Source organism: Impatiens glandulifera, chromosome 4, assembly GCF_907164915.1.
Source record: "Impatiens glandulifera chromosome 4, dImpGla2.1, whole genome shotgun sequence".
Classification (NCBI taxonomy): domain Eukaryota; kingdom Viridiplantae; phylum Streptophyta; class Magnoliopsida; order Ericales; family Balsaminaceae; genus Impatiens; species Impatiens glandulifera.
The window spans coordinates 14,794,537-14,814,996 of record NC_061865.1 but is presented as its reverse complement, the minus strand read 5'-3'; the positions used below and the strand labels follow the sequence as shown (position 1 = coordinate 14,814,996).

General features: G+C 35.8%; 1 protein-coding gene and 1 long non-coding RNA gene across 3 annotated transcripts; both read right to left on the bottom strand.

Annotated features, from left to right (window-relative positions):
• Positions 1–714: 714 nt before the first annotated feature.
• LOC124936124 (calcium/calmodulin-regulated receptor-like kinase 1) lies at positions 715–4,666 on the bottom strand. Of its 2 annotated transcripts, none has more exons than XM_047476586.1 (8): positions 4,406–4,666; positions 3,817–4,202; positions 3,581–3,734; positions 2,716–2,812; positions 2,524–2,609; positions 2,369–2,440; positions 1,786–1,989; positions 715–1,242 (listed from the first exon to the last, which is right to left on the bottom strand). In XM_047476586.1, exons 2-8 carry the CDS (start codon positions 4,146–4,148, stop codon positions 952–954), a joined length of 1,236 nt encoding a protein of 411 aa, XP_047332542.1. In that variant the 5' UTR covers positions 4,149–4,202; positions 4,406–4,666; the 3' UTR covers positions 715–951. The 2 variants fall into 2 exon arrangements, with proteins under 2 accessions (XP_047332542.1, XP_047332541.1); XM_047476585.1 differs by having other exon boundaries at positions 2,686–2,812; positions 4,406–4,662.
• Positions 4,667–6,683: 2,017 nt separating this feature from the next.
• LOC124933582 lies at positions 6,684–7,551 on the bottom strand. The gene is made up of 3 exons (XR_007099000.1): positions 7,361–7,551; positions 6,888–6,981; positions 6,684–6,816 (listed from the first exon to the last, which is right to left on the bottom strand). It is a non-coding gene; the product is annotated as an uncharacterized LOC124933582 (long non-coding RNA).
• Between the last annotated feature and the right edge of the window lie 12,909 nt (positions 7,552–20,460).

Genomic DNA, 20,460 nt, shown 5'->3' with positions numbered 1-20,460 from the left:
GATTGAAAAACTGACTTTGTATACTATTTTTGTGGTGAAATTTAAATGAATTGTTTTTTTTTTTATATAAATTTATGTATTACTAAATATTTGTCAATTATATATACTAAGTCAAAAAAAAAAATTGTATTTATTAAAATAAATATAAACATTAATTTGATCTACATATAGGGCTCGTTTGAAGAAAAAAAAATTAATGATGGGATGTGATTTTAAAGGAAGAGTTAATAATGTATATATATTTTTTTAATAAAAAGACTATTAATATATATAAATAAAATAAAATTATTATTTTAAAATATATAGTATTTAATATTTTGTCTGAAGAGAGTGATACGATGATTAACATGGCATCATTTCTTAATTTTAAACAATTCTCAAGATATAGTCTAACTAAATATAATTTATTAATTAAAATAATTTCATTTAAAAAAGTAAAAATTTATTTTATTATTATATATTAAAATTTATTTGTTTAAATACTGTTGTTTAAAAAATAATAATGTGTCAGAATTTTGACTAGATATAAGTTTTTAGTAAAAAAAAATAAAAGTTATTAATAAATAATGATAAAATAAAAAATTAATAATTTAAAATAGTTATCAACAAATTAAAATAATCTAAATTATGACTAAAAATAATATATATCTAAACAAAACGGAAAAAAAAAATTAATATCATAATCTTTACCATTATCCACAATAAATATTAAAATCAAAGGAAGTTTATAACACTATAATTTCAACAGTAAAAAGTAATTACAATGTAATTAAAATCAATCTTAACTTAAAAAAATGTTCAATTTGAACTTTTGAATGGTATCAAAATTGTACCAGACAAATTTAAAAAAAATCATGATAAGATTACAAATAATCTTACTAAAATAAATAATATTAGTAACTTTCCTCACCTCAAGGAGAAACTACAACTATGACCAAATGTCTCAAGTTACTATCTTTGTTGTTGTTCACTCTTATCATCATTGATTGTTACAATGATGTCATTGTTAGTTGTTGTTGAAGACGACAATTGTTTGTGGTGTTCTATTTCGTTTGTCAAATTGATAACGTGCAATAGTATTGGCACTATATCCCTCATGGAAGGTCGATCTTTTGATGCTTGGCTTACACATTTATATGCAAGAACCGCAATGGCATTGAGTTCTTGTGAGCAAAATTTACCATCAAGCCGAGAATCCACAATCTCCTCCCAACATACTTTTCCTTCAACATTCATAGCCGCCTAATATATAAAAATATGCAAAGTATTATGGTTGTTACATGTTAAAATAAATTATCAAACTTTGAATACATTATATGATGATCGAACTTTAACATTTATTATCATTTGAAACTTTTCTCCTATATGAAATGCTTGCATAAAAGAAGAGACTAAAAATGTTAAAGTTCGAGCTTCGGATAATGCATTTTAAAGTTTGAACCCATAAAACAAAAGAGACAAAAGTTCTCAAATAATAATTGGACCATTAATTTATTATCAGTATTTAGCTTATATTATTGTATACTATATTTATGAAAGGGGTTAAATAATTATAAAAGTCATATAATGTAATCATCAGTTCAATAAACTACTCTATTGTTTTAAGATTTCTATTCAACTCTCTTCTCTTTTATCCAGCCTGAGGTGGTAATAATAATGGTGTTATTCTATATTACATATTCTTTACATTACGTTTGCTCGGTTAGTAAGATATCATACTAGCAGAAAATAGGCTTTCTTCAATATTTTAATTTTGTGTATTTAAAGAAGAAAGAAAGATCTTACAAGTTCGACGTATTCCATAAGACCCTGTTGAGGGTTTCGGCCTGCAATGAGCTCGAATAGCAACACCCCAAAGCTATATATGTCACTTTGTGTCGTGAATGTATTTGTCGATACATACTCAGGATCAAGATAACCGAAAGTTCCACGTACGTTTGACAAACGACGGTTGACCATCTCTTCTCTAGAAAGCCCAAAATCAGCCACCTACTTCAATTATTAGCTTCATCACAAACAAGAACCTTACTTTAAGTCTTTAACTAAACTAACTTTTCTCAAAAAACCTATTTGGAAACACTTTCTCCACCCTCGAATTTAGGATGAGAAACTGTCAATATTTTTTCAAACACCTTTTTGTCAAGTATTTAGATGAGATCACAGTTTAAAACAAAACTTAGGTATACACATTTATACAAATTTATACTAATTCTCATCTACATCCGGATTTAGAACAAGATCTAGTTTATTGGATCTGGATCCGGATAAGCTAATAAATTCATTTGATCTAGATGGGAGATCCAACCAAAAAAGAAAGTATATTCAAATGAAGCCAATGAAATATAACAGAAATAATGGGTATACATACCCTTGCTCGCATGGATGCATCCAGCAAAATATTGGACGATTTTATGTCTCGGTGGATAACAGGGGGAATGGCCTGTTTTGACAAGAAAGAAGAACCAAAATGTGAACAAATTTTTCACCAAAACTAGAAGATCTGTACAAAAGACTAAAGCTTACACCATCATGGAGATATTCCAATCCTCTTGCTACATCTAAGGCTATTTGAACCCTCAAATCCCACGACAATGGTTTGCACTTTTCACCTAAACACAAATACCATGAATACGATAACTAATTGTTGCTTTTACGTTTAAACAGTTTAATCCAAAGTGAGCTTACTATATAAATGAGAAGCTAAACTTCCATTACTCATATAAATATACAAGAGGATATGTTGACCCTTTTCTGCACAATAGCCTATCAAGTTCACCAAGTTCCTGTGATGTAACCTCCCAAGTAGCAAAACCTGATAATAAATTAATCCATGCAAATGTATAGAAATTAAAATGTTTACTGACCCGAGAAGAAAACATTGACATGATATTAGCCAATACTGAAGACAAAAAGAAAACAACATAGATGATATTACACCTCAAATCAGTAAATATTTAGCAACCAAATAAGAGATATTTGTCAAATCTCCTGACATGATGATATCATTTACCAAAAATGTTGGGTGGTAATCCTTTACGGAAAAAAACAGTTGGATCTGCTTTGGAGTGGGCAATGTCGCCTCTTAGTTGTTAGGTTTTGAGAACAATGGATTGGGACAAAAAAAAACGTTCTAAATAAGAATTGGTTCACCATCCTGGTGTATTACACATGGAATGAGAGGAACATGATATCTTACATTTTTCTCATATCCATTAACAAAGGATTTGCATATCACTTGGCCTTGTTTGATAAAGGATTATTTGAATTTAATCCAAATAACCCTTTATTTTATTTATCATCATTCAAAACATTAATTAAAATACCTTTACTTTTATATATTTCAAAATATTAAATACAAAGGATAATTTAGTTATTTAACTAAATAATCTACTTTTTCATTTCTCGAATAACCCTACATTAAACAAGTTTTGGCGTGGAGCGCATTACGCAGTTTTTCTTACGTGTTGGGACTTTGTTTAATCATTTCCTTTCCCTTTTTCGCGTGTCTTTTGACGGCGCAAAGACTTTATTTACCAAAATCAACAATACTAGGAGAAAGTAATTAATAACTATGACAAACCTCTGTTTGAAACTGTTTTTCCCCTTGTTTGGAATTAGTAGCAAGCACCTTAACAGCGACAGTCTCACCAGTTGACATCTCAGCTCTGTAGACTGGACCAAATGACCCTTGCCCTATCAATGTGGTGAAATTAAGGGTAGCCTTCAACAATTCCCTAATTCATTACAAAAAGAATGAACACCTTAGCATATATATACACGAATAATTAAACTAAACCAGTCATTTTTTTCCCATACTTGTAAGGATACTTTAATAATCCAGATGCAGTTATTCCATTCGTCTTCTTAACTCCTCCTCCTCCTCCTCCAAACCATAAAGACATGTCATTCCGCTCAAACGAGCTCATCGGCGATTCCGTGCCAATAGATGAGTTTGATATAACCGAAGCATTATCATCCACATTAGCACGAATAGGTATAGAGGCTTCTCTTCGAGAACTAGTTTTCCCTATTTTATAGCTTATAATCCTGTGATACCTAATGCAAAAGAATATGAATAAAGCTAGAAGTACACCTATCAACAGACCTATTGATATTCCAATTATCAGTCCAGTTGATAGTGCTTGCATCCTTAGTCTTCTGGTAAATTGATTCACTACTGAATCATCTCAACAAATTAACCTGCAGAATATTGCAAAAACTAGATTGTTATATGAGAAATTGAGAATTCAAGCATAGAGTAACCGTATCTGACCGTAATTGATGCTTATACTTAAGATTCATAGCAATCAGAAGAGAAAAACGTGGAGAGTTGATAAGAACAACAATGAGGACTAAAATCTGAAAAGTAGAATTGTGAAGTGTGAAGAGTAACCGCCGTTTTACCTGTGGATGTGAACTGGAACATATTCTTGCCGTCGTAATGACTGTAACTGGCTGTACTCCGGCGGCCGGAGGAATCTGATGATAGATAGATATATGAAGAGGATAAAGAGAAAAGAGAGACGACGACAACTCAGAATGAGAATAATGAAGGCGTGTTTTTCGTAAAGTAGCTCTTCGACAAGGCGCCCTTCTTTTAAGGACTTGTTTGAAATCAAACTATAAGAAGATAGAATCTTGCTTTTTCATTTTTTTTTATATATTCTTAAAATATAGTGGAAATAAAGTTCCTAATATAACCAATTATATACCTTTCAAATATATCAATGTGGGATTTTGTAGCATTCAGAAAATGAAAAAAAGGAACAAGTTATCTGAGAAGCTGTACCCACAGTAGTGAAAACCAATGTTGGTTTCTAATCAGCATTGAAACACCTTAAACATGTTCAATAGATATATGCCAAAATTAATTTACTAGCTATGAAACCAATCCATTGAATCACAATTTGACGCTCAAAAGGTTATTCATACAAATTGTGATTCAATCATGGACAAATTGTTAGTTTCAAATGGCAACATGATATTTCAAATGTGATTCAATGGTTGACAAAAAGAAAAAAAGTGATTGTCCAATTAGGTAGTAACCAATGGGCTGATGGAGCTTAGGAAGCACCGGCCCGTTATCCTTCCACTGCAATGAGAGGGAGGTGGTCGCTGCTCTGTGAAACCAGCCTGGCGCTATGCCCTCCACTCTAAAGGAACACAGGCCCGAGCCTTCACTCAAACCCGTGGCCCTAACTCACCGCTTGGAACGGGCGGGCCAGCAATTAGCAACCCAGAACCCCACCCAATTGGTCAAACCCATTATCCAATCACATTAATGCCCCCGCTTGAGTTACAGGCCCATGCTACTGAGCCCGGCGATTATTAGATGAATTCTAATCAATTATATTCATAACATTACCTTTTTTAATTTAGCATGTGGGAATAATGTCCTAAAAATCATAATTCCAAGTTCTTCAATAAACTATTATGTGCAAAGAATGAGGTATTGATACTAACTCATAATTCCACTTTCTACCCACAAAACGAAACCAAAGATCCTAAAAATTACCAGAATCAACATCCCCAGAGGCAAGTTTAACCAGCCCTTTAATTGCTTTAGAACGAGCATGTATATCTTCTGAACAATATTCAGCTCCATGTTCAAGTCTGATAGAATCTAAGAGTTGCAAGCATACATTTGCAACCATTGATGCAGTTCCATCCTATTAAATGTATCATAAAAAGATGACAAAATGTTTTAAAAACAAAAATTGATTTGAGCATTATAAAGCTGATAAAATTACATTCTACAACCATTAGACAATATGAAAGACACCTGACCCAGCTCCAAATATAATCCAGCCAATGCTTCAGCATCGGTAACTTCAATAGATAGAAAAAAAAACTCAAAATACCCAGTCTTGTTCTTAAAACAAGATAAAATTAAAAGTATATACCTCTATCACGCATAAAGGAAATTGAAAGTATTTCCATGTCTTGAAGCTTCTCAATAGCTTGGAGGGAATTTTCTCTGGAATGAATCATTGACCAATTCAATTGAGAGATAGAGATAGGGTAAAGAAAAGAAGAAGATGAAAACAAATGGAAACAACCTTTGTGATAATAAGGTAGACATGGATAAAAGAACGGTTCCTTTTGAATTGTCATCTGATTATGTAGACAGGCACTGTTCTAGGACAAGTTGAGCTTGTACAAATGATTCATCTGCAAAAGGGTTCATTCAAATAATTGAATTGAGTAAGTTCAGACAAGTCAGGAATTATAGTAAAGAACAAAGATTACCAGTTTTTTGAGATCGAGCGAGGGATGAGTAATCATCTGTATGGCAACTGGCTTAATATTGGACTCATTAGAAGATATCAACGATGACGACACTGATTATGATTATGCTCCTGCTGCATGATTAAGATATTCTGAACATCAATATATTATTGACCCACCACTAACTGAAGGTTATTATATTAGTTGATCTTCTTGTAGTTCTAATCTACTTCAATATGTTGTATTATTCTTGTGAGTTGCAATAAATTATATTATGAATACTCTTTATCCACTCCATCCATGGAAGTCTAACTTTTGCTTCAAAGTTTTGTGTTTTTACACCAATTGGAGAATAGTGCAGAGACATAGACTACTATACTCGATCCAAATGAAAAAATCATTAATGGAATTCTCAAGTCACCTTAATGACCAAGTACTCCAATATCGTTCTATTTAATCAAATATCTAAACATGTTCATCATCGAATCAGAAATCAACATGCCACCAATTATCAGCATTGTTCCCAACTGAAAGCACTAGAGTCCTTGGTCTAGCGATTTCAGTAAAGATAACCCATCCGTCCAAGAACTAAGCATTCAACAAAATATTGGATTATTATCAATTTAAAGCATTTTCATCTAAATGTTTATTTCATTCACCTTTCCATCCATGCCCTGTATCCCTGCAGCAGAATCCTCAAGAGTGGCGTATTGAATAAAACCAAACCCTTCAGAAGTGGTCCTTTATTAAGACCTGTAAGTGTCAACAAGTTAAAAATTAGGAAGAAGATAAGGATCTGTTTTAGTCATTAGACCCATTTGGAAAGACTTGTGGATCTAGGTCATATCCAGAACCAATTCAAAAACCATCAATAAATTTTCATCCAGATCCAATCTAAACCCAGAAAGTATTTTGAAACCCATACTGAAATCAACACATCAGTTATTTAAATCAAAAAGAGCCTTTGATTCAAATTCTGGAATTAAAATGACTTCATTTTTTTCCAAATTAGGAAGCCAATAATATTTGATTGAAATTGCTTTTAGATAGTATGATGAGTCTGGAGGTTTAGAGTTGATTGAAGGTCAGGGACATTGAATTTGGCAAGGTCTCAAATATATTAACGACTTACCAACAGTTAATCGTAATATTTCCCCATTTGTTAAGTGCAACAAACAAATGAAGCAATTCCAGCATTTGCAACTAAACTTTCATAGCAAAAGATCATTGATGTGGTCATTGAAAGATTGATAAAAAATGAACAAGTTGTATGTGGTGTCTGAGAGATGAATTCCTTCCATTTGAAAAGAGTTGAGCTTGAAGCATTGTTAGTGCAGCTTCAGAACCTGTATCCACAGTAGTGAAAACCAAATATGAGCCTTTAAGAGTAGCAGCAATATATATTTTAACAGCAAAAGTGAATTATCTTCATCTCTATCATGCAAAACACCAATCAGAGAATGAGGTTATTAGAAAAGACTGACAATCTTGAGTTTCTAATGTTATGCTTAGCCCTTAAGTGATAAGAGAATGTTGGTTTCTAATCAGCATTGTTAAACTGATATTAAATGTTCCCATAGACCCAAATGTTACATGTCAGTTGTAAAGCATTTCAGAAGGCTGATAATAATATGCCAAACTCCACCAAATTCATAGACATATGCCAAGATTAATTTACTAGCTATGAAACCAATTCATGGGTTATGATTTATATCAATCCATTGAATCACAATTTGTCGCTTTCAAAAGGTTATTCTTACGAATTCCCAAAATGAGAGACAATTGTGATTCAATTAATGGACAAAACAGCATTTGTTCACTTGTTATTGAAAAAAACTAACTAATGGCAACATGATATTTCAAATGCACCAACAAAAAGTTATCAAAGGCCCAAGTGGAATAATAAAAAAAAAGTGATTGTCCAATTAGGTAGTAACCAATGGGCTGATAGAGCTTAGGAAGCACCGGCCCGTTATCCTTCCACTGCAAGGAGAGGGAGGTGGTCGCTGCTCTGTGAAACCAGCCTGGCGCTATGCCCTCCACTCTAAAGGAACACAGGCCCGAGCCTTCGCTCAAGCCCGTGGCCCTAACTCATCGCTTGGAACGGACGGGCCAGCAATTAGCAACCCAGAACCCCACCCAATTGGTCAAACCCATTATCCAATCACAGTAATGCCCTCGCTTGAGTTACAGGCCCATGCTACTAAGCCCGGCGATTATAAGTTGAATTCTAATCAATTATATTGATAACATTACCTTTCTAATCTAGCAATGTGGGAATAATGTCCACCCTCCTTCACTTGGTTTTTGTACCCTGCTGATTTGCTCATTTACCATACATATCTAGAAAACATGAAATTCAGACAGGTAAGGGATCCTTAGAAAGAAAAAGATACTAGTTCTTAAATCGATGAAACCCATGGGTTATGGTTTTGAGAATTCGTAGGAGTGAAAAATAAGAAAACATAGGCTATCAATTGAATTAGAATAGGTCGCCCAAACAAAAGGGGTAGCAAAGGAGGTCATTATTATTTTGTACAAAATCCAAAATGAGAAACTGTAATGTAATAGATGGAGGGAGAGCTACTGCAATTCTTCAGTATAATTTTCCAAATTGTATCTACTTGAGAATTTTGTGAAGATTATATATGAAGATAAATGTTTGCAAGACTATATGTATATATATATATGGAAATTATGATTGCAGAGTCAGAACTTATACATACATACATACAGTCACTATCATCTATCTCCATCTGATGAAGAAGCACAGTGGTTAAAAATGGATCTCTGTCACCTGCCACAGTTTTGTCATCAATCATGCATCATCCAATAAATTATGTGAAGATTATATATGGAAATTATGATTGCAGAGTTGGAACTTATACATACAGTCACTATCTATCTATCTATCTATCTATCTCCATCTGATGAAGCACGTACAGTGGTTAAAAATGGATCGCTGTTACAGTTTTGTCATCAATCCAATATATAATAAAACAAAAAGAAATTAACATCTTCGGCTACAGAATGAATGAATTCAAGTTGTAGTAGTCTCCAAATGGAGATAAACCCTAAGCAACCTGACTCAGTATTGGCGCGAAAAGTAAGAAGAATATTGATTGAAGCTAGCTAAGCTAATATATAGAATAAGGAAACTTCCTTTTTCGGTCGATTCTCTGCCTGCCTCGGCGGAGGATCGATCATTGTTGTCGCCCCGACGAATGCAGCGACAGAGAGCTTGATCGACGGCTGAATAAGGCGCCAATGAGAAGACAATGGAAGATGGATCCACTGCTACGAACAACTAAAACAAAAAGGAACAAGTTCGCCGCCCTAGCCTAGCCTAGGCTAGATTGATAGAATATCTCTCTCTCTGGTTTAGAATTACAAGTATCAGAAATATAAGGAATATGAGGAGTCGTAGCTTCTTCAACTTAGACTTCATTCATTCATTTATTTATTTTTGGGCGGTTATACATGATTGCTCACATTTTAAAAGAAAGCCACAATTTCATTATTTAATGTATATATATTCAAAAAGGAAATTGGTTAAAATAGCCTCCATAATAGCCTTAATTCCAAAAAAGGTCCACGCTCGATAATGTTTACAAAATTGACTTTTTTATCCTGCAAAAAGTTTGTAATACCCCTTGCGCGTCTGATTTATCGTTCAAGTACGAGAAATGTCATTCACGCGTTTTATCTAAAACGCGTTAATCAACTCACGCTTTTTAGATAAAAATGCGTGAGTGACATTTCTCGTCTTTCATCGTATATATAATTTTTTTTGCCCTAATTTAAAATAAAATCGATTCACGAATATCTATTGACTCTCTCCCACCCCGACTTCCAAAACTTCGTATTTACAATTGTCGACTTTCCATTCCAACTCCGTTCAACATCATCGATAAACCTCGTTCAACATCATCGTTCGTCGTCCGTCTCTTCGATATATTCAGGTGAGTTTAGAGCTTAGGGTTTAGGTTTTGGTTTTGGTTTAATCTGCAATGTTCTCTTCGATCATATATTTGGCCATTTATATTGATGGATATTGATGTATTTAGCTTTTAGGGTTCATGTATCTTATATTCGTTTATGTGTGTATATGTTTTTAGGGTATATGACGAGTATTATATCAGTGTTCTTATTCTGTATGCATGCATTTCTCATTTATTCTTTCATGAGTATTGTTATATCAGTGTTCTTATTCTACATGCATGCATTTCTCGTTTATTCTTTCATGAGCATTGTGTCGTTTCTCGTATAGTGTTCTTAACAAACGAGAAATGTCATTTGTTATGTTCTCGTATATTAGTGTTCTTAACAAACGAGAAATGACATTTGTTATGTTCTCGTATATTAGTGTTTTTAACAAACGAGAAATGGCATTTGTTATGTTCTCGTATATCAGTGTTCTTAACAAACGAGAAATGACATTTGTTATGTTCTTGTTAAGAAATGGCATTTTCGTGTATTCTTTGAAATTGCTTAGCTGTTAAATTATGTTTTTCATATTAATGTATTTAGAACTGTCAATTTGCAAGCATTTCTCAATGGTTAATTCTATTAGTGATTTTGAATTATTAAAAACTAATAAGACAACTAGTTGTAACATGATTTTGGTTGCCTTACATATCAAAACAGTTCCCGTCTTTCAGATTGCGGTGAGCTTTTTGGTGGTAATATGAGGTCTTATTTGAAATAGTTTAGTTAATTATAATTTTCTAGATTTGCTTACTCCAATGTTGTTCCTTGTTTTGTAGATGGATTCCTCCATAATTCATGAGTTTGCTGGGAGGGTCTCATAGAAAACCAATATCAAAAAAATTGCCACCAAGTTTGCTTCAATAAATCTAACGGAAAAGGTAAAGCAAACCCAATTCAGATTCTTATTCAAAGGATACCTGTTACTGCGGTTCTTAGGAACGATTATACACCAAATGCTCCTCAGGAAGTGCAACTCAAATTCTATGGAGATGAAGTTCCTCGTGAATGGAGAAGAGTTGTGCTTCGGGATGAAGGAGTTTGCATTGGTCACAGACCTCAATTTTTGGAGATTCCCTGCGGAGGAAACTATTTTCAATCAGGTTGAAGAATGTCCACCTTTGGTTGTTAAATATTTTAAAAGTAATCAACTTGTTATAACAACAGACCTTCATTCAAAATTCGTGTCCTACTCTGATAAGGAAGATGCATGGAAATTGGGGTTGGTATACCTGGTTTCCCAATATCTCTTCGCCCTTGACCCAAAGAGGATAATAAATATCAAACTCCTCAGCATGGTCGAGGATATCGACACTTTCCTCAATTTTTCATGGGGAAAGTTGTCATTTAGAGCAACCATAAAGGGTTTGACCAAGGACCTTGATCGCTAGAGGTTGCTATATCTGGAGAAGAAGAAAAAAGACAAGGATGTCGATGTTTCTTATATTATATATGGGTTCACACTAGCCTTACAAGTGTGGACCTATGAGGTTATCCAAACGTTTGTTCCCAATCTTGCAAGTAAAACGATGCTTCAAGCGCACGAGCCTGTCTGCCCAAGGATAATACAGTACAAATCTAGGAGGAAGAACACCGCCTCTGATCTTCATACTGCCCTGCAAGGCAAGATTGTCAAGAAGATGGAATTGTCTGAAGAAGAGAAGATCTTATATGCTAGGGAGGACTTTGAAGATATGGGAGGTAATGTTTATGATGTCTTTTTTTATCTTGATTGCAGAAAGAGGAAATTTGGAGATATTGAAAATGTAGTTCCTCATAAACCTGACATGAGGAAGAAAAGACAAATTACTCCTGCAAAAGCCAAACCTTCCATGAGTAGAAGAACCCGCAACCCTACCCCCAGCACCAGCAACTCTTATTCTATCTAGAGTGCCACGAGTAGAAAAGATGATGAATCATCTTCCATGACTCCAACAACAACAACTCCCTAGGATATATGTAGATTGAATGAACTTACGAAAGAGCTAAATGAACTAAAAACTGAAATGAGAACTGAAATAAATCTCATAAAAGATATGTTAAACCAACTACAACAATAGTTTGGCATATTATCAGCCACACTAGGGGAGAAAAAGAAGGTGAATGAGGAAGACAATGATTTTTTGAATGATTGTAATGATGGGCTTGTGGATAAGAAAGACAATGCCATGCTTGTGGAGGAGAAGAAGAATGAGGATGTGTTGATTGAGGATTTGTTGAATGATGATAATATTGAGGTATGGTCTAATTCTAGCATTTGGTGTATTTCGAGCATATAGTGTATTTCGAGTATATGGTCTAATTAAAGAATTTTGTTTTTTATAGGATGGTCATATGGTGGAGGATGATTTGGTGAATGATGACATTGTGGAGAAGAAGATTGATGGCGGCTGAGATGATGGCGGCAAAGATGATGGCGGCTGAGATGATGCTCTTGCAGCTCTTGTAATAGAGGGTGCATGCATCACTGATTTGCATATTGCCCTGTTATGACCTTGACCACCACATGAGCTACATCTTCTCGGTACCTTACGAGTCTCACCTTGGGATGACCTACGCTTTGTTTGTGGTCGCCCTTTCTTAACCTTAACAGGTGGTTTAAGGAACACTCGTTGCTTGATATTTTCTGGAATATCCCAAAAGTCACTAGTAAAAAAAGACCTTCTAGCCATTGGTAAACAATCACTATTCATATCCAAACCAATCGCTAGAAGAATATAGCAATTGGTCATAAACCAATCGCCATCAATCGGCATAGGTGTTCTCGTTGTTGCCTTAATTGACAACGGCGATTGGTGAATGTCCACTCACAATTTCCTTATGACGATTGGCTAGTTTTCCAATAGAAATTTCCTTTAGTCTTTGGCAATTGGTTATTATACCAATCGCAATTTCCTTTTAGTCTTTGGCGATTGGTTAATAAACCAATCGCCACTTCCTTTATAGAAAATAAAAAATAAAAAAAAATTTATCAACTTCTTCCAATAACAGCAAATAAGCAGATAGATTAGAAATCCCTGAACTAGAATGTGAATCCACGTGTGTGGCTGAAAAACCCTGCAACTGTATCATTATAACATGTACATGACAATAATAATATCCCTTTTTGTGGCAGAAGCAAAACAAGTCTTCACCAAATCAATGGCTTCTTTTTCTGAGAGAGGAGTAACAACATCTTGAAAAAACATCATTCTAAAATATAAGTCCATTTGATAAGTATTACATAAAACCACGTAATTCTTTAGATTAAGATAGGATGCAGTAAGCTTTGAATGACTTAACTCGGTAGTCAAAAGACAACATTAACACTTGAAAAATAATTAAATTACATCATCAGTTTCACATTTTATTAGATAAACATGCGTATCAAGTACATACAATATATTTTCAATTAGTATAAGCAACATTTATTTTCCAGATACTAATCTAATTCAGTACTTAAAATTCAGTATAACATTCAACACTTAATTTTCAGTTTATCAAACACACCCCTAATTAAAATGGTAATGCCGAAGTGCTATGTCAATATTTTACCGAATGCAAAGAAGATGTTTAATTTTTTTTATGTATATGATGTGGACAAGGAAACCAGATAAAGAATGTCTTTTGGGCTGATAGAAGATGTAGGGATGCATACGAGTACTTCTCGGATGTCATCACATTTGACACAACATATTTGACAAACCGTTATGATATTTCATTTGCTCCTATTATCGGTGTTAATAATCATGGACAATCAATTTTGTTAGTATGTGACTTACTGTCTAGTGAGAATTTAGAGTCATTTATTTGGATTTTTAAAGCATGATTGACATGTATGAAAAGATGTGCTCCAAAGGCAATAATCACTGACCAATGTCGATCAATGACCATTGCAATTGAAAATATATTTCCGAACACCCGTCATCAATTTTGTTTTTTCCATATAATGAAGAAACTCCCCACCAAATTGTCTGCACATTCTCATTATGAAAGTATAAAAAATAAATTCAAGAACATTATCTATAACTCAATCACAATCCAACAATGTGAAGGTAGTTGACTGAAAATGATTGATGAGTTTCAGTTGCAAGACAATAATTGGTTGAACTCCTTGCATGTAGAACGTAGAAAATGGATTCATGTGTATGTATGCTACTTCTGGACAGGCATATCAACATCTCTAAGAAGTGAATCTATGATTGCTTTTTATGATGATTTTGTTCATTCTAAAATATTCCTAAAACAATTTGTAGAGCAATATGACAGGGCCATTAAGAGGAACATAGAGAAGGAAAAAAATGGATTTTCATTCTTATAATTCGACTATTCCAATTGTGAGTGAGTATTAATTAGAAAAACAATTTCAGAGTGTATATATAAACAACATTTTTAAGTTATTCCAGAATGAGGTGAAAGGGTTTATGTTCTGCGATACCACCATATTTGAAGACAATGGGACAACAACTAAATTTGGAGTGGTAAAGACCATACAAGGTCATGATGGAGAAAATTGGAGAGATATTTCTGTAAAGGTAAACTTCACACAGACGGAGGGTTTGATACACTATCAATGTAAAGTGTTTGAGTTCAGAGGACTCCTGTGTAGACATATTTTGGCGGTTTTGAGAAGAATGAAGGTGAATATGGTTCCGACTAATTATATCTTGGACCGCTGGCGCAAAGATTTAAAAAGAGGTTATCAAAGTATCAATAACATTTATGATTATGATATGGGTGACATTGAAAGAAATCAGTATAACTATCTTACTCCAATGATGCAAGAGCCTTAACAGATTGTAGCTCAATCTAATCATAATACTTCTTTTTTGCTGAAATTATGAAAGAAGTGAAGGAAAAGTTCATTGCATATTCGATAACATCCGCTTCTACACCAACAACTTCTGCACATACACCTTCTGCACCAACACAATTGATCCACTCTCTCGTGAGAGTATGAGCTAGAGGTCGACCACCAACCAAAAGTAAACAATCTATAATTGAAAGAGTTATGAACAAAAGGGGTTGAAAGAAGGGAAATGAGGAAACAACAACAATAATGCAGGACTCAACACAAGAACAACAATAATGCAGGACTTAACACAAGAACAACAACAATAATGGAATGATCCAGTCTCGACTCAATATTCATTCACATCACTTTTGTTCTCTCAAACATTTCTAGAAGATAATACTTGTGGGAACAACATTCAACGAAAGTAGTAATTGTATGAATTGTATGAAAACTTTAATTTAACTTTAACTTTATCTAGAAGTGTTAGGGAACAATTGTTAGGGAACAAATGTTCCCTTACATGGTTGTTAGATAAATTCAGACCGGTTCAAATAAACCTAACTTAAATAAACTTTCCATGCAGGAACAAGGAACCGGACCGGATGAACAAGAGAACCGACTAAAGAAACCTAACCGGTCAAGCTACCAAACCAATCAAGAGTATTCGGAACGTGACCGCACAAAGAAAGGATCGGCCAAAGCTCAAAACCGGAATCATCAAACAGTCGATCATCCACAAGACGAATAACCGGAAGAAGTCCGGTTACATCACTACCAAAGACATTCGGCCAAGTCAAAAGACCGACCAGTACAAGAAGACAATTTGGGTATCTGTTAAGAATGATACCAAAGGAACAGACTGAATACTTCCATATCCATGCAAGTCTGAGGAAAGACTGTAGGCTGCAGAAAACAGTACTACCGGATCCTTCTACTTCGGGATAAGCCAGAAAGGAAATCTTCAAAGTACAGACAACAGTCCAAACAGACAGTGCCTACATCAAGTAAAAGACAAACCCGACAGGTTTGCCTTACAGACCGGCAGGTCTGAGACAGGATACCAGGTCTGAGATTGACCATCAGGTCTGAGGAGACGACCGCAGGTCTGAACCTCTGAAACACTGAATCACTGCACTTCTGATCAGCCAATCAAATTCAAGGCAGTGAAATATGACCGTTGGCATATTTCACCTATAAAAGGAGGCAGTTGCAGAAGAGTAAATGCGGGACAACGAGAGACTTAAAACATTAAGAGACAACTGTGATATTGAGAGCATTTACTACAAGTGATAAAGTGTGCTGTGCTAGAAAGCCTAAGTGTTGAAAATTAAAGTGTGTTTTACAATTTCGGTGTAAATTGTAAGAGTGTTATCGAGCAGGAAATAAGTCTCGATCGGCTTGTACTTGTATTCCTTAGTGAATATCCTTCTCGCGGTTTCGAGAGGAAGGGGTGACGTAGGAGTTTTATCTCTGAACATCCATAAAATCTGTTGTGTTATTTACTTTCTGCCGGCTTCATTATATAACCTACTAACTCAACCATACCGCTCCAAACCGACTCTATACTAACCATACCGAATATCCAGATTACCGAAACCGACCCATCATCTCCAAATCTTCATCATCCGAAACCGACCGTGCCTATCATACAAGCGTGCCGCTTCAACCTGAAAGCAAACCTCTTCCGCGCTTGAACCTAGTTCAAGGGTTTGTGACAGGTTGTGTAGTATTGAAACCCCGATGTTAATCTCTAACCGGATTAACCACCACCCTACGAGTAAGAACCGCTAACCGGTCCAACCCCCGGTCCACCAGCGGCGACCTAGATCCTAACAATTGGTATTAGAGCAGTTAGTTTCAATACTCAAGCGAACATGTATCAGGATAGGCCTCCAATGCTAGAAGGTGATGACTTTGCCATCTGGAAGGCGCGCATGCACCTGCACCTAGTCACCTTGGATGATGAAATGGAATCCATTCTAACCGAAGGACCGATATTCATTGATAAAGATAGAAAAGAATGGACGGCTGAAGATAGGAGAAGGAACAATCTAGACAACCATGCAAGAAACCGGATCTCCAACAGCGTAGACAGAAACACATATTGCAAGATCAGAGATTGCAAAACTGCGAAGGAGACATGGAACACGGTCATCCAGATCTTTGAAGGAAATAAAAGAACAAGGGAGAACAAAATAATGATGGCCACACAGAAGTTTGAAAGCATCAAAATGAAACCAGGAGAAACTATGAAGGAATACAGTGACCGGTTCACTGGTGTGTTAGATGAACTAACAACTCTGGGCAAGAAATATGAGAACAAAGAGGTAGTTATGAAAGCTTTGAGATCCCTTCCAAGTGCCTGGGATATAAAGACAATGGTAATGAGAGAATCAAAGAGCCTACGTAAGATGAAACTATACGACGTATTCGAAGATCTAAAGGCATACGAATTCGAAATGAAATCTAGAACCGAAGAGGAAGTCTCGGCCTCAACATCAACTAGAGCACTAATCACATCTACAGAACCGGCTGCACCTACTCCTACACCTGCACCGATACCGGTTCCTGCACCCGCACCTATTAGAACAGCCGAACAGTTTACTGAGGACGCCATGGCAATGCTTGCACAGAAGTTTGGGAGGTTCATGAAACGGAGCCAACCGACAAACAACTACTATGGTGACAAATCCAATATAAGATGTTACAACTGTAACTGTTTGGGACACTTTAAGTGGGAATGCAGGAAACCAAGGAGGGATATCCAGAAACTGGAATATCAAAATGACCGAAACAATTATCAACAAGCCGGTGAAGGAAGTGAGGTACCGAAAGCACTGATAGCCGACGATGGAGGAAGTCTATGGGCTCGTAGTGACAGCGACGATGAACTCACGTGCCTCATGGCCAATGAGGAACAGGTATTTGACTCTCCTTGTGAGGAATTTACTAAAGATGAGTTATACAATGCATTGAATGACATGGTGGAAGAATATAAGAACCTATTGACCATGTTACCTAAGCACCTCAACATCAAGCCCGACTCCATAACACCTATTCCAATAGAACCAGAGGTACCCATCATAACCGAACCGGAGGTCATACAACCTGATGATACCCATACTCTAGAAACCGAGTTAGATCTTAAGACCGAACAACCTAGTGAACCGACTAGAGAACTAACCGAGGAAGAGAATGCCCGATTTCAATATACGATGGCCGCCTATAAGAGATCTAGCGACATAGTAAAGAATATGAATAAACACTACAGGCACCCTCGTTGTAAGCGTGGCCTAGGATACACAGAGAATAGCTCTAAAGACCGAAAACCCATAGAGAAAGCAAGGCTTACAAAAGGAAACCTTCCCTTTATAAAATTTCTTAAGAGCACCTATACCGCTGAAGAAGAGGAGACCGCATATTATAGGGAAGAGAAGCTAAAGTACGATTATGTTGGTCCAACCGATTCATGGCTTGACCTTGAGAAAAGAAAAGCCGAAATCCTCAGATATAAGAAAAACTTCCCTGAACCGCGTAAGTCAAACTATAGATCACCAAATCAAAGACCATCACCATTTAGGACATTTGAAGGAAAACCGAAATACACCAGACCAAGTGTCAAAAGGACAGTTAAAACCCTAGCAAAGAAGACCGTCCGGTTTATCAAAGTTTGGGTACCTAAGGGACTAATCGCATGTGGACCCAAGTAAATGTGGGTACCAAACAGTTGTAAATATGTACATTTTGCAGGATCCAAAGAAACGGCTAGGAAACTCCGAATGGTTCTTGGACAGCGGTTGCTCCAGGCACATGACCGGAAATAGCAATTTGCTAACCGACATCAGATCAGTAACCGGTGCTCTAATTACCTTCGGTGACAACTCAAAAGGTAAAACTGTGGGCAAGGGTAAGATTGTCCATGGTAATCTAACTATTGATAATGTACTTTTAGTTGAAAACCTAAGCTTTAACCTACTTAGCATTAGTCAGATGTGTGATGCTGGATACACGGTAGAATTCCTTAAACATGCATGCTTAGTTAAGAATTCTCAAGGTATCGTACTACTAACCGGAAATAGGATAGGTAACATCTATAAGGTAGACTAGAAAACCAGAGTAGAATATCCTATATGCATGATAGCTAAAACTGATCAAACCTGGCTGTGGCATAAGAGACTCAACCATCTAAACATGAAAACCTTAAACTATATTCGCGGTAGAAAGCTAGTTGAAGGTATTCCTGATATAGTATTTAACCAGGATAAGGTCTGTTCAGCATGCCAAATGGGTAAACAAACTAGGTCATCTTTTAAGAGTAAAGGAAATATTCAATCTAGCCGATGCCTAGATCTTCTTCACATGGATTTATTTGGACCGATTCAGGTCATTAGCCTAGGAGGTATGCTCTATACCATGGTAGTTATTGATGATTATTCTAGATATACATGGGTAATATTTCTACCATCTAAACGTGAAACTGTATCAAACCTGATCACACTTCTTAAGCGGTTGCAAAATGAAAAATCAACTCGTATTAATAGCATTCGAAGTGATCGAGGTACCGAATTTACCAATAGTACATTAACTGCATATCTTGATGAATCTGGCATTAGACACGAGTTGTCTAGTGCTAGGACTCCTCAACAAAATGGCCTGGCCGAGAGAAGAAATCGGACTCTCAAGGAAGCCGCACGGTCCATGATAGCCGACTCCGGCATTGCTCAGAAATTTTGGGCTGAGGCTATCAACACTGCATGCTATACACAAAACCGGTCTTTGATAAACAGATTTCACAACAAAACACCATATGAGGTTTATTTTAACAGAGTTCCTAAACTCAAGTACCTTAGGATTTTCGGTTGTAAATGTTATATTCATATAAATGGTAAAACCCAACTCACCGCTTTTGATGCAAAAACCGATACCGGCATCATGTTAGGGTACTCGGCAGTAAGTAAAGCATATAGAGTATATAATAATAGAACTGCAACCATGGAGGAAACAATTCACGTTGTTTTCGATGAATCGATTGAAAGCAATACTGCTTCATGCTTTGATCTACACAACAGATTGGAAAATAACGATATTCACTCTGATAGTGAAGATGAGACTCCGGTCTTCAGGCGGTTTGTCCATGACCAAATGGGTAATATTGATACCCAGCCGGATCAAGCTGTTCCACAACAGGAAGCTGACACTTCGGTTCAATCCGAGGGAGCCGGTCGGTCTGACAATCTCGTTCAGCCTACCGACATGTCTAGCCTTGGTCAAGTTACCGGTAATTTGGTAGACATTCCTGAACTGAATCTCAGAAGAAATAGTAAACATCCTCCTGAGCAAATTATAGGTGACCCTTCAGAACCTGTTCGAACTAGGAGTCAACTTCTGGAAGGATATTTTAACTCTGCTTTCATATCCCAGATTGAACCGAAAAGAATAGATGAAGCATTGTCAGATCCGGATTGGATCTT

Coding starts and splice junctions, on each gene's coding strand:
- LOC124936124 (XM_047476585.1), bottom strand. CDS start 4,148: ATGCAAGCACTATCAACTGGACTGATAATTGGAATATCAATAGGTCTG. Junction 2,610..2,685: donor TTTAGCTTCTCATTTATATA/GTAAGCTCACTT, acceptor ATTTGTGTTTAG/GTGAAAAGTGCAAACCATTG. Junction 2,441..2,523: donor TGGAATATCTCCATGATGGT/GTAAGCTTTAGT, acceptor TTGTCAAAACAG/GCCATTCCCCCTGTTATCCA.